This window comes from Morone saxatilis, unplaced genomic scaffold, assembly GCF_004916995.1.
Source record: "Morone saxatilis isolate NCDOM2014 unplaced genomic scaffold, NCSU_SB_2.0 Contig24, whole genome shotgun sequence".
Taxonomy (NCBI): domain Eukaryota; kingdom Metazoa; phylum Chordata; class Actinopteri; family Moronidae; genus Morone; species Morone saxatilis.
The window spans coordinates 1,938,730-1,953,821 of record NW_023339807.1 but is presented as its reverse complement, the minus strand read 5'-3'; the positions used below and the strand labels follow the sequence as shown (position 1 = coordinate 1,953,821).

At 38.4% G+C, this 15,092-nt stretch overlaps 1 protein-coding gene across 1 annotated transcript in view; it reads right to left on the bottom strand.

Annotated features, from left to right (window-relative positions):
* Nucleotides 1–15,092, bottom strand: part of tsnare1 (T-SNARE Domain Containing 1) — a gene marked incomplete in the record, with an annotated part of 179,588 nt that overhangs the window by 138,281 nt on the left and 26,215 nt on the right. Inside the window, 1 exon segment of the mRNA XM_035672877.1 lies at nt 217–338. Coding sequence (XP_035528770.1) covers nt 217–301 — 85 coding nt within the window.

Genomic DNA, 15,092 nt, shown 5'->3' with positions numbered 1-15,092 from the left:
CAGTATGTGCCTTTACACTGCTGAGAGCCTTCAGCAGTGTAAAGGCACATACTGTAAAGGGTGGTAAAGGAAAATCATCATGGCAATTATCTTATTTGTTTATGATAATTACACCAGTGTCTCAAACTAAAAGTGACCTTTTACTGCTGTTAAATGCTAAGACCTTGTAGAACAGCGAAACATGACATTTTCATGAAAGTCAATATTTTTTCTTACCTACTGGCTGGTAACCCTGCCTCGTAGGACCTCCAAATGGGTTGCGACTGCCGAAGGAGCCTCCGTCAATGGACCCGTACGACATTCTGCCTGATGGTTGGTGGCGTGTCAGCTGCAGGCGCCTGGGGAAGCAACAATAAGCAGAATCCAACTGAAAAACACAATTTATTTCCACTTTGATCTAAAAATGAATGCACTCACAGTACTGACAGTAAGTGAAGTGAACATGATTTGTGTAATGTCTTTGTTGCCTTGTGCAGATGGCAGGGAGGGCTGGTAATGGGTTTTTTCACCAGAGCTCCCATCAAGCAAAAACATACTTCTTACACAGCATGTAACTACTGTAACTATTTTACTGTGTGTAAACTCCATGGCATCACCTGTAGTTTTCTGAAAAGACACTGGAACATAAATTCAGGTGAAGCTTGAATTTCTAGCCGCCACCTTTGTGATTCACCAGAGACAGAAATTTCCAATTTGGTCAAAGGCAACCAAATATGTCGATTTTTTTTAGGAGCAGCCACCATGACTTTGATTTGCTGAAACATCTATCAACTGAGCAAACACACCCCAAAATATATTTATCTGTATGCTTCAATGACTGTAAATTTTGCCAGCCCTCTAGAGCATCCTTCCAGTGGACAGACATATCACAAAAACAGAAAAAAGCTAATACAACTGGATCGTCTTTTGTCATGTTTGTCAGTGAGACCAATTGTCCCTCTACTACCTCTCTTGGATGCCTCTATGGTAGATAAAACTTGATAAAGTGCACTCTAGAGTGTCCTTCCAGCAGACAAAACATGATATGGTTTTCCTCTACGGTGCCTTTTCAGTGGAGAAAACTTGATGTTGTGACCTATAGAGTGTCCTTCTAGAGGACACAACATGATAAAGTACCCTCTAGGGTGCAATTCCAGTAGACAAAATATCCATAGCCTTTTTTAACTGATTGTTTTGGTTTTAAAGTACTTTTTCGTTTTATTTTCATCATTGTTATCAACCCCCTGTAGACAGCTTGTTCCCTTCTTGCACAGCACCAAACAGCAGACAGACACACTTAGCAACTAGCTGGTGAATGTAGTGGAGCATTGAACAGCTAATTATTCTTTAGGAGTTGGTGGAAACTAGAGATTAAATTAGGCCAGGACACATAGTATAGGTCTACACTCTTCTGTGTAATCGGGATGCTTAACTTTGCACATCTTCAACAACAATCTATATACTTACACCTTTCTCTGTCTTAACAATTAAATCATTGTTTAAACCATGTTTTCTTCTTAGCTGTAGAGAACATAGGCCTAAATGAGGTGATGCTAGAACATCACGACTTTGACAGGGTTTTTCAAATGCACCTGTGCCTCCTCATTTTTGTATTTCAGTTAACTAAAATGTTTTTTTCACTAGTTTTTAGTTCAGTTTCTTCAAACATTTTCAAATAATATCACCTACATGTTGTAGTCTGTGTGCACACATATGTGCACCTATGGCAACCCTGAAACCACAGAGTCTCAGTGTCTGGTGGATGTGTGAGTAAGTAATTGTTTGCCAGAACATTAGCATTGAGGCTCTGCACACCTTCGGGTGTTCTCAATTATTCTGTCTGATGAGACCTCTGCTTAGGTTGAAGCCAGGTGAAACTACTCTTGGAACAACAGGATGTCACTTAACATTTACCAATAAGGATAATACATTTGTAATTTTTCCTAACAGAACTAACGGGAAAGTGAGGAAGATGTCAAACAAGCCCAGTATGTACACACCCACACTATTCTCAAAGAGGTCTAATCAGCCAAAAGAAGGGAAATCAGGTGCGTGGGTGTACCAAGGGTGTGCAGGGTCTATTATAAGCAGGGGATCTGGTGGCGGTGTATTTGTGAGCTGTTATCTTTTGCCTGCTTGTTTCTGATGGTTGAGTGAGCAAGAGAGTGTTTGCAAACACATTAACTTAACAGGGTGGCATATTGAGGCATGATAGAGACTGCATTTTTTCCAGCAGAAACCCCCACATCATTTGTCGATTCTAGTACCCGTATTGTTACTAAATAGTACATAAAATAAAAAACAGAAAACATCTATTAGAATCACTCAACAAAGACTATGCTAGTGTTAGCACTGGCATTTACTCTTTACTTTCGTAGCTCAAGTTGTCAGTTGTAGTTACTAACATTGTACTCTGAAATTGCGGTAAATGGCTCCAATGGGGCAACAAACAAGTAGTCAGACACCCAGATAGGCTGTAAACAAGTTAAGTTAAGTTAAATTTATTTGAAAGAGAAATCCAACAGTAAACAGTCAAATTATAACCTAAAATCTGTTGGGTTAGTACTATAGTATGCTATTTCCATTTTATCCTACTTTATACTTTACTCAATAAATTAAATATCAATTTTGTTACTTCACAAAAATGTGTGATAACTTAAGTTACTTTGCAAAATCTGTTTATTATTACAAATATAAATCAACTAATACATTATGATGTATTATTAAAGATTAAGCTACCCAGCAGTGTACATTTATATTTGTGTAGGTGATGTAAGCAGCTTAAAACTCGGTCCGGGTGGGCAGCCCGGTAGGTTTTAAGAGGTTTTATACATCCAGATAATTTCTATAAAATCCAGACCAGGTCTCCAATGGAGACCTGCATTTATTTGTCAAAACGTGCCACAACGGGCTAGTAAAGGAGACCTGTGTCGATTTGGGACTATTTTATTATTGTTTTACGGTATATAGTATACTATTTTTACACTGTGGTATTGACTGAGTCCTTTAAGCCTCATTATGTGTAATTAAATTCTGCAAAAGCTGGCTTTTCAACTTTATCTTAAAAACTTAAAAATTATTACTCTATTATTTATGACATTTAACCATCCAGATAGTGCTGTGGGTGGGACATTGAGCAAGACTAAAGAGTGGTGACTACAAAAGCTACATCAGAGCCAGTTTTTGAAATGATTTTATTGACTATCGGAACAATAATAAAACATTCCGATTCCGAATACCGATAATCAGAGAAATTCTGAAAATTCACTTGAAATTTTTTAAGTAGATCTAACTCAACTTTTGAAGCAGTAAGTAGAACTAACTCAACTTTTCAAACATTCTTGATCAAGTAGCTTTAGTAATTTTAAGTGATGATGACTTTATTTTGTCATTTTCGTTTGTACTGTGAAAACAAAATACCTACTAAAGAGAACTTAAGGATGTTTGTATAACTTACAAAATGAAGTTAGTTTCACTTAAAATTACTAGTAAAAGCAGCTTTATCATGCATATTTTTTAAGTTATAAAATTGAGTTTGTTATTATTTAAAATATTCGATTTAATCCATTTCTTCATAACTTATTCCATCAAGTCGTAACACACGTAACTACAAAGACTGCGTGATTAGCTCTGATTGCATTGCAGCCAAAATATGGATGACCTACACTCCCTGCTTTGCCTGAATGCATCCTGTGTAGAGACAGATGGAGGTCTGAAGCTGCTTACTCTACACCTCCTCTGTAGACACTGTGTAAGGGTTGCAGGGGCCTAAACTTTTTGGAATTTTAATGGTTTGAGCATGACTTTCTCAGAATCAGAAATTACAAATATATTAACAATAACTTTAGAGCTGTCCAACATACATTTGTGTTACTGCGAGGGCACTGTTAAATACTCTGTGTGTGTGCGGGTGTGTTTTATGGTTGGAGGCATCGAGCATCAGCAACTAAAGTAACCAGTGAATATTTTGGAGTCAGCCTCTTCAGGATGTTAACCCATAACTCACTTACATGAGGAGAGGCGAGGAGGACACATAATACTCATCTGAATCCAGCTGAAAAGGTCAGATCATCATGTGAACATGTGTTTCACCCGCGGCCAGAGACACACAGATGAAACTCTAATCAACAAATCTCTGTCGGCACACTTCAGCATCTCTATCAAAAGGTCAGAATATGATACTGGTCAAGTGGCAAATGCTCTTTCCCCACCGTGAAAGACAAGTATTCAGACAAGCAGGAGAATGCGATTACACTACAGAGTCATTGTGAAGCCCATTGTTGTGGTGAAGCCAGTGAATCCGGCCTATAGGACCGGCATTATGGGTACGAGGCGGGATGGAGAAGCGGCAGTGAGATTCGGTGTACGCATATTACAGAGAGACAGATTCACTGGGCCACGAGAACGGTTAATCCGATTAATTTTCATCGAGAAGGGAGATTAATTACTTTTGGCAGTCCATAAACAATCTTCACTATGCTTGATTTCAAGCCCAGTAACTGAACCCTGCATCCCTCTGAAGTGTGGACACGCACTGCTATCTGTCGGTGCACAAGGTGCACGTTCACGTCTGCACGCACACACATTTGGATTACCTTACCCTTGGCCACTGCACAGAATTATAAATCCCCCAGGTTGTTCACTTAGTGTTGCTCACACAAGTGAAAAGTGAGGTCATTAGTATGGTGATGAAACATTCGTCACATCACATGATGTCACCATCCTTGGTGATGTGATCTGAATCCCAAGCCTCCGTTAGAGCATCATCACCACAGATGCAATGGATGTTGAATGCACCTAAACTGCTAATTTTTACAGTTCTGTATGTGAAATATAATCTTTATAGAGGCACTCCACACTTTAACATGTTTTTTGACCTGTAAACTAAATTATATAAGTGTACAGTGCTGGTGTTAATAAAAATTCATCTAGTGAATAAAAATTGGCATTTCATGGGTTGAAAATGGCTCAACACACTATAACCCTAAAACTTGCAGGGCCAATGCTGACCTAGAGTTAACCGTTTGGGACTACTTTATGTCATGACATTTATATAAAAAAAGAGGACCAGTGTGTAGGATTTGTAGTTGTGAAGTTCCCTCGTTTCACCCTCCCTATCCAAAGCCCAAAGGAGAAACTGCAGCAGTCGCGAAACTGGTGAAAAACGTGAAAGGTCCTATCTACTTTGTCCTGGAAATCTGTGTGTGGGCTACCTTTTGTTCCTTTGGATATTCATCCAGGGTCTTCAACATTGGAGTTTATAAATGTCTTTGGCACCAGAAACAAAATACTGGGATGACGCATCCTCGCTAAGCTCTAACTACTATTGTGGTCAGTCACTTACTCAAAGTGTCAAGGCCACGACCCCTAAAGTCACTGTCCTTTGCAGGTCTCTGATGCATTTTTTAAATTTGCTGAGAGGGAGGGAGCTAGCAGAACTGAAGAGTGTAGTTACACTTTAAAGTAAGCAGAAAAAAGGGTTGTGGGGACATGAGGGACATTGGCTGATCATAACCTTTTTGTCTAATCCATCACAAAGAGCCATCAGACTGTCCATTTCTCTGCTGGAAAGAGAGGGAGTCAGTCAGCTGGTCTAATACAAGAGGTTCTCCTTGTGTGTGGAGTGCCACTACATAGTCGTAGCACTGCAGTTTATAGTGGTTCATCAGCCCTAAACATCCAAAGTCAGTGAAGCTGATTATAGCCCAGGTATCTATCTGCGGACCCATGTGTTGTGTTCACTGCCACAGAAAATGATGATGATGTTGTCCAATGTCAAGTAGGGATGACAACCAACTATATCATCTGTATTCTTCAGTACTCAAAACATGCAGGGCTTAAACCAGAAGTGGGCGGGGCCAGATGGAAGTAGTTAGTTTAAGGCTGACATTGATATGGGTTGATCAGAAGTAAACTGAAATTATGTTTTGTAATGATGTTTCTATAATCTCTGACTGATGAGCCACAAATGACACAACAAATTCATTTTAATTCATTTCACACATATAAAAGCTGCCCATATTCTGCCAAAAACATTCAAGTGTTTATGCAACAGCTGAGCTATTCTGGACTGCACAGGCAACCATTTTATCTGTTTTTTTTTGGCCAAATGCTTCTGAGAGCAGCTGGTAGTGTTGCTATCTTGAAAGGTAAATGTAAAACCTACCCTTTTATCCTTGTTGAAAATATCCAATTTATTTATTTATTTTATTGCATTCATATGTCATTCGTTGGTTTTATTATTTCACTTTCATGTTTTTTTTATTTCCATGTGCATCAATCTCTAATTTATTTACTGTTTATATTTGTACTGTCAGCTTGTCAGTCATCTGTAAAGCACTTTGAATTACGCTAACCTGTATGAAAGGTGCTATATAAATGAAGTTTGATTAAAGGAAGCCAGTATGCAAAAGATTTCATTCAGAGAATTTTCTTTTGCCAAAGTAGGCCAAAGTGAACACTCATTTATCTACTTACTTTTGAATCTGTATGTATTTTTAGTAAGGTGATTATGACCTGTGTTTTGTTGTGAATTTAATTCACCAGTTTAATAAAAGTTGATTCATATCACTTAACCAACGTACATTTTATGTATGTATACTGATGAAATTGGATGTTTTGGTTGTCACCCATGTTCAGTACAACAAGTCCTTGAAATAAAGTTTTGGAAAAAAAAAGTTTAACTCAACTCAATCAACAGTTATTAGAGGAAAGTGGCCCAAATATCAAATAATGCACCCACAACTGACTTTATTCTAATATTTGATTATTAAGTGAAATAGGTTAGGCGGAATCTCAATCACTCAAATTAAAAGACTTGATCTGTGAATTTGTAAATGAATATTTGACTTATATTTAAAATAAGTACAATAAGTATGTCTATTTCATTTTTCTTCTTAAAAAAAACAACACTCAAAGGTGAGTCATTGTCTTGTATTTCATGTATACTATATATAAGACACACAAATATGATACTGTAACAATGTTCTATGATATAAAAAACAGCTTTCCCAAATGAGCCAAATCCTGTGTGTGAAGCTGTGGGTCAGGTATCTCTCACTGTGCAGTATGATGGCCTGCTGGTTCACTCGTCTCACACTGGATCAGGATTTCTTTGTGCTCTATTAACGTGCTTTCCTCTGACAGCCATTATTACTGACCGCTGCACATCAGGAAAATTCAGGTGCCACAAAGCACATTGTGTTACCATGACAACCAGCAGCCGTATGCTGTCATGTCATTACCAGGTTCATTACTACAAAGCAAGGAATTAAGGAATCGAGGAAATGTATCTATCATTATACAACACAAGGCTGTGTAACGAAATGAAAGTTTGCAGTTCCCCAAATATAATTACATTTATAATAGCAGAGAAAATACATAAATAAAAATAAAAAACATTTTTTTTAATGCAGATTTGGATATGTCCCTATGTCAAAAACACACATTATTGACTATTTTTCTATGTGTCTTTATACATGTCTGGAGGGAAACTAATATATAGTATGTGCCTTATAATAAAAGTAAGAATTTCTAATTATTATAAGATACTAAGTCATTGTTTTGAGAAAGTGTCTCATTATAATGACTTACTGGATCCTTTTTTTTCCTTACATCGGTGGAAATTGGCTTCCATATATATGAGATTTTCACTCAGAAAAAAATAGACTCTATGTAAACCTATTTTAAGTGTCATGCAGTTTTTCCTACCAACAGTCAAGTTTCAAACTAAATATACACCTAAGGTTACAGACAATTTGAGTGAGGGGCTAAATTACAAAAAAAATCAGGAAATAAATTATTTTGGAGATATTTGGTAAGTTTAATTCATTTTCAGGTGTTTCCATGATGTTTTTCCATCCAGGTTAGGTCTGTATCTGACTTATAATATCTACTAATATAAACCAAAGTGTTCCATTACTGACAATGTAGTTTATAAGAACACACATCTATCATAGGACGAGGAGGTAATAGCCTTTTATCACAACCCTGGAATGTTATTTTTCCTTTTAAGTGTACATTTATTTTCTTAAAGCAAATATATATATCATTTAAATCAATTTCACAGGAAACAAAAGTAAAAAAATGTGCTTGTGGTAAAAGATTTTTCCAGCACGTGAAATGTTGCTTTTGAACATAGACTGCTCTCGCTTGTAGAGAAAAATAGGCCCTTACACTGGTAAACAGAGTGGAAATGAGGTAGAGCGGTGTGCACCCCTGTGTGACACTGCAGGACACAGAAGGATGGTAAATACAGGCCTGGCAGGGTAGAGTGACTGGATCCACGGCTACTCACCACCCCCACTGGTTTTCATTCAGTCCCCCACTCCTTTCACAGCTGTCATTATCAGCAACACAAGGCTTAGCTTAGCTAGAGCAGGCAACTGAGCAGAATTAAGCCTACACCCAGGACACAAATGCTGCATTTATCACAAACAAGCAAGGGCCAACCTGAGGCGGGACTGTGTCAGAGCATGTGTGGATGTGAGTGTGTGTGTTTGTGTGTGTGTGGGAGGGTTCCACTAATAAGGATTTTTTGAAGGCTGATCAACATTTATAGACAGAGGTGGCCATTAATGTTTTTAAACACTTTTATCTTCAGCCATTCAACCAAAACAAATGCAAATATACGATGTTTTCATCCATCTCTAAAATAGCTTAAAGTGTAACTACATTTGAATTATCCTAATTTTTTGAAAAGAAAATATAATGATTCTAAAGCTATTTTGTGTTTTTTAAAATGTTTTTTAAAGCACACATTACTATAGCACTAACACTGAACATGTAACAAAAGACACGGTTAAACTTTAGCTGGGGTGTGCTAAATCAGAAAACAAACATGATAAAATTCCTCTTTAATGCATAGTTATGACAGCTCGGTCACCCCCTGGTGGCTGACTGAAGGAAGTATAGACTGATTCGAATTGGACTTTAGCCTTTTGAGATCAAGTTTTTCCACTTTGATTTTCACATTCACCTTTTCTTTGGCCAATTTTTGTTCGAATTTGTACTACTTTGATGGAAACCTGGCTATTGGCAGCATATGCACAATTAGCACGGAGTTTGTGCTACACTTTCAGATCAGTGTACCGGTCAGATGTGCTGACAGCAACACCCAGACTGTCAAAAGTCCCAGCAGTCCTGTACTCAGCACTCAAAATACAGATAAAACCAAAAGTATTCTCAGCTTATAGCAACATTCACTTGAATGAAAAAAAACATAAAAATTGTAAAGAAGCCACCCCAGCTATTCAGGTGTAACAGCTCAACAGTAGAAGAGTAGGAAATAGATCAGATCTGAAGAGCATCATCAACATCCCAGTGCACAGTGGAGCTATATTATCATTAATATAGATTATTCATTTGTGTGCTTAAGAGTACCTGTTAAATACTGTTGGAACCATTTTGTATATTGCACCAACAAATTAGCAGAAAGAAAGGAAAAACTTTTTGGTAATTATTTGACCCAATAAGGAGGCTAAGTAGTCAAAACACCAATGATATCTTTAATTTAAAAATCCACACTGGTGGTGTCTTTATTTTGTTTTTGTCCTATAAACTACCTATAAACTGCATATGCTTTACCATATTGCTGACAATTCTCAAAAGCTTACTGTCGGATTGAGATCGTTATCCCTTTGCTTTCTCTATATTGCATTATCCTGTGAACATCAACTTGCAGGTGTGTCACTTTCCAAAACAGGAAATGGTATTTTGGTATTTTTCTGGAGGTTTCCTGCAGAGGACCAAGCAATTACGTTTTAATTACAGTGAAAAAAAAAACAGTTGGCACAGTTGATAAGTACCCCCGATTTACTTAATGACTTAATTGACTTAATTTCTGTATTGACTAAACCCACACAAAACTCCCAAAGACATGATGACTGTCAGTGATTGGTTGTTACTTTGGGTTACATGTAATTCATTGTTATGTTCTGGTGCATCATAGTGGTGAGCTAAATGGCCAGTGATTTATTGACACACATATCAGTGACTACTTTTACAAAATATAAAAATGTTTTGCCCCTTATATAAAAAAGACAATATTCTTGCTAAACTGATTACATGGCTAATGAAAATGAATAGTCTACTTATAGTCCAGTTTACATGCATCTGTGCATACTCCGATTAACATAACTGTTAATGACGTACTATACGTCCTACAGAGGAATTTCCCTTTTTTTCAAACTGCAGTCATGTTGCTCTTCATCAAAAACCAGCATTCCGGTATGCTGTCCACAGCTGGCTGTGTGTCAGATTATTTTCTTTGCTGCCTGCAGCATCACACAGTAGCAGAAACACATAATGTCAGTAAATTTTAGTGAAATACAACTTTGCTTATACTGTGAGAGTGCACCACATGAAAAACAGACGTAGGGGAAATTTCTAAATCACATGAGGTCCTCTGTTAATACTAGTCCCATGCGAATAGTGCTTAAGTCTTTCATCATGTTGAACAGTAGGTGTGTTTCTCCTTCCAACCAGAAATGTGGGCTTTTTGTTCATGTATGCATCTCTGGTCCAGTCTTGTAAACTGTTTACTACACACAGAGCTAAAGTAAATGGGCAAACTGGGTTAAGAACCCAAATAAGACACATATTCCGAATGTGGTATATACGTATATATACATATATGGTGAACTATATACATGTCCAAAAGAATGCTCCTAAAATAATATTGTCATATCCCATGTCTTAATCAAAAAATGCTCCATTTAGATTAAACCCTAATCAGGAATATCCAATGCTGTTTACATGACCCTTTTCAAATGGTTAATATCCTCATATGTGGAATAATAGTGGACAATTAAGTGTGCATGTAAACATAGTCACTGTATCTCTACTGTGTCTATCATGATCTGCATCAATACATTTAACACACAGCTCAAGTACTTGTCTTCTTATTTAATAGGTGCTGAGTGCACAGTGAAATGAAATTTCATGAAAGAGTGACCCAAGGCCCATTTTTCCATAGCCACATTACTGTCAGTGAGACACGATGGCCATTAACACTGCAATGTTGTTTCTTCAAGACAGGGCTGACCCTAATCAGCCAAGCTTATTTTGACCAATATGCTCATTCTGACATCCAAAGACATCCTGATTCCCAACTCTAATGGAAGTTCCCTGTCTAATTATGTCTCTCACACAATTCGATTAAGTGACTCTATCAGGTTAATGGATATATAAATGTGTTAGATATGATTCATTTACCAACCCAGAAATGTCTGTTGGAATTATTCCATATTCCACAATGCGCTGTAATGCTTCTCATTTAACCCTAATTCTTATCAGTGGCCTCAGGCAGGTTGGACAACTCTGGAACAGTGGTGTGGAGGAACAGAAATAGCCAGGAAGTTAACATCTTATGTCAAGATAACAAAAACCGCCAATCAGAAGAAAGCATTGCCGGCAATAAAAACATATCTAACTCGTCAAAGAAGACAAAGAAACCTGTATGGGTTATCAGGGCTGCATTTTAAGACCACTTTATTCATGTTGTTTAATATCAGTGCTGTAGTCAAGACTAGCTTTGTTGAGTCAAAAACAAGTCCAAAGACGAGACTGAGTCAAGGCCAAGTCCAAAGAGGTTTCAGTCCAACTAAAGTTAAAGTCCTAAGAGGTTCAAGTCCAAGCCAAAACCAAGTCCAGATGAGAGAGACAGCATAAAGACCGAGGAAGAAAAATTGCTAATGAGATGAGTTTTGGCAGCCAGGCAGACAAGTGTAAGTGACATTAATAAACCTAGTAACCATGGTTTTGTTTGTTTTGAAGGAGGAAGTTACTTTAGAAACTATATATAAATACATATATAGCTGAACTCTGTTGAGACCAAGACTAGTCCAAGACATCCTATTGAGTGCCCCGAGCTCCCAATCGAGCACTGCCGCGTCTCACATAGCCAGACCTATCTCTATGGAAGATGGGATAGGTTTACACAAATAGAGATAAGTAAATCCTCTGAAACTGAGAGAGGAGAAGAGAGAAATAAATGGGTCCCAAATAGAATTAAATTTAGCTGCCTTCTCTTGAGGGGATGGGTCAATAGTTGTTTTTAATGCTTAGGAAACAAGTCAAAAATTGACGTCCAAAAGGTAAGCAATGTGGGGCAAAGCCAAAAAATTTGCAACAGTATGGCTAGAGCCTGTCAGCACCAATCACAAAGTGGGTCAGTGTCTGGTTTCATTTTAGACAGCCTAACCTTGGACGAGGATATTAGATGAATAAGCTAATGAATACGATTATGACGGGCACTGATGGAGGATGAGTGGACTTGGTCTAAAACTTCGTCACACTCATTATCATTTTAGAACTGTACCAGCTAGCTACTGCCCCTCGGCCATGGATGTATAAAAAGAACTGGATACAGCGATTCATTCCTATGAAAGCTGTTCAGCGACGCATAAAACCAAAAAATCCACTTCCAGCTGGAAAGAAATTACCCGGATGAAGGCATACTGCACTGGAGTCTTCCTACCAGTCGAGCAGACTTCCTCAAACTTGGATAGGAATAAAATTATTCAACTGTGCAGCTCTTCTAGACTTTGGAAATGTTATCGGACCGATAGATCGAATTCTGATTTCACGGGGGTTGTGACACTAACAAAAATGTATTCACCATTTAGCCGCTTCTTTCACAATGTAACATTATGGGAGAAAGTCTTTTTGGGCCAGTTCGCATCATGTGATGACGCCATTACTGTAATTACACGGTTCAGCCACTATGTCAAATTGGCTTTAAAGCCTGACACTCTTCCTGGGGGCTTGCCCTTGCTAGGCTTTCAGAAGTTGGCCAATCAGAATGAAGTGTGCTTTAAGGGGGGCCTTAAAGAGACAGGAGCTAGGAAGATGAACTGAGTGTCTGTATAAAGGGCCAGTAGAAGAAAAAGAGTGATTTCTTTAAACCGTGAATCATGCAATCCAAGCATCCAGTGAAGTCCCAGAATAAAAATATTGAGCTGTAAATTAGCATAATATGTCCCTATTTAATAAACTTTTAGCTTTACAAAGAAATACTTTGCTACTTCACCAGTATCCTAAAGCTGTGCCAAATTAGGTCCTGGTCTAGACTCAATACAGCTGCCTGTGACACTGATTCCAAAGCCCTATAGCTACATCATAGGCCACATACCTGCTTGTAATTTGAGATTAAAGTGAAAGGATGTTTTACCGATACCGTGGAGAGAACCAAGTTATTGCAGGTTTGATTGCAAGCTTTTTGATGTACATACCCAGAGATAAAGATATGCAGCCACATGGCAGATTTGTATGACAGGATCAAAGGGAAGGCAGGAAATCAAACGGCAGTGTGTTTTTAAGGCTCAACCCTTGACAGTAACTCTTCAGAAAAGAAAAAAAGACAAACTCAAAACCAGTGTCTTTCTTTCCAGCGGGAGTGTGGCTCTGCTTCATCCCCTCTCTATTGTCACCCCTTCAGCTGACACAGCCAAACTTAAGGATTGCTCATGTGTGTTTACTAAACCCTCCTCCCTCGTCCCAAGTCTGATCTCAGGCCATTCCATCAGCACTGCCTCCCTTTGAAAACAACCTTCAGCCCGAGGAGGAGGAGGAGGAGAGAGAGAGAGGGAGAGCATTAAATAGCTTGTTTGCATAGCACACTAGGCTGTAATAAATTGATTAGCTTCTCTAAGGATACATAAAGAGAGTTCGCTTAAACTTCATACTGTGTCAGTATAGACTGGTTGAGGATGCTCATTAACTTCTGGCATGAATCACCTGAAAATAAGAATCTTTTTTGTTACCTGAGATGACATTTTTTATCTACAAAGAGAGAGTCGGGTTTGCCGACGTTTTCTACAGTACCCGTGAATTGAACAAACCAAACAGCTGGCTGTAGGATAGGCCCTTTTGTGACCACTGGAGTTTTCCTGTTTCACACGTTGTAGCCGACGAAACCAATGGTGGCTTCACCTGGTCACACATGGATCTTGTATTGAGCAGATAATATACACTAAAGATACGTTTGTGAAAAGATTTTATATATAGATATTCAACGCAGGTAACATCCAGATCCATATCAGAAAATTCAGCACTGCCTGGATTGACAGTTTGATCCTGATTTGGTGCGTTGAGCTGGACAGACTCACTGAGAATACCTGTCATCTCATTAGCATAGAATGCATGTTTAAGATATTGTGAAATTTTGTCCCACTTAATATATATTCAGAAGAAAGCAGCATACATATGACTAAAGACAACAATGAAGAAAAACAACATCATTAATTTTACAACCCATGCCTCAAACATTTTAGAGAAATTGCTGCAAATTCAGAAAACACCAACCAAGATACACACTGTAACACAGAAACTAACAGTAAGCTGCGTTCATAGAGGCCGTTCACCAATAGAATCCTCTGACGCGTGATTCCATCCCATTTAATTGATCTCAGTCCCCTGTTTTGCTTATTAGGGGCCCCTGGCCGTCTAGTGGAGGCCACAAATGTGTTTTTATGCATTCTATTAACAGTTTGAAAACGTGGGAAAGTGGAAATCAGGATTTGCTACTGACTGGCTGTTTTATAGAAGTACAAGCCATGCAAGAAAAAAAAAAATCCTGGAAAAAATCATGGCATAAGATTATTTTCTGCCTTTGTTTTTGCACAGAAAAAAAGGCCAGCATCATAGGAAGATTGGTAACACAACATTCAGACAGCAATTCTGCAGCCAATATTTTACTGTCTTGTTATAAACAGTCAGTGTTGGCTTTGGGCGCTTACTCGTTCAATAAAAAATGTGTCTTTGTAGACTCACACTGTCAAAATAATACCGAACCAGAGGCCAGTAGCTGATCCTCCTGGGCAGAAGGAGCTTCAGTCCTGCAGTGCACCAGGATGTGATTACGCTCAGCCTGGATGGCGGTGCCACTGGAAGGTAAGCTGAGGCAGAGTTTTAGTTATGGAATAAGAATGGGTGATTTATCGTCAATAATTGACTCATTTTTGTGTTGAGCCAAGGCCAATGTTCAACCTGCCCAGCAAGTGTTTCTCCTCTCTCTCTCTCTCTCGTCTCTCTCTCTCGTCTCTCTCTCTCCTTCTCTCTCTCTCTCCAGTCTCTCTCTCTCCTCTCTCTTCTCTCTCGTCTCTCGTCTCTCT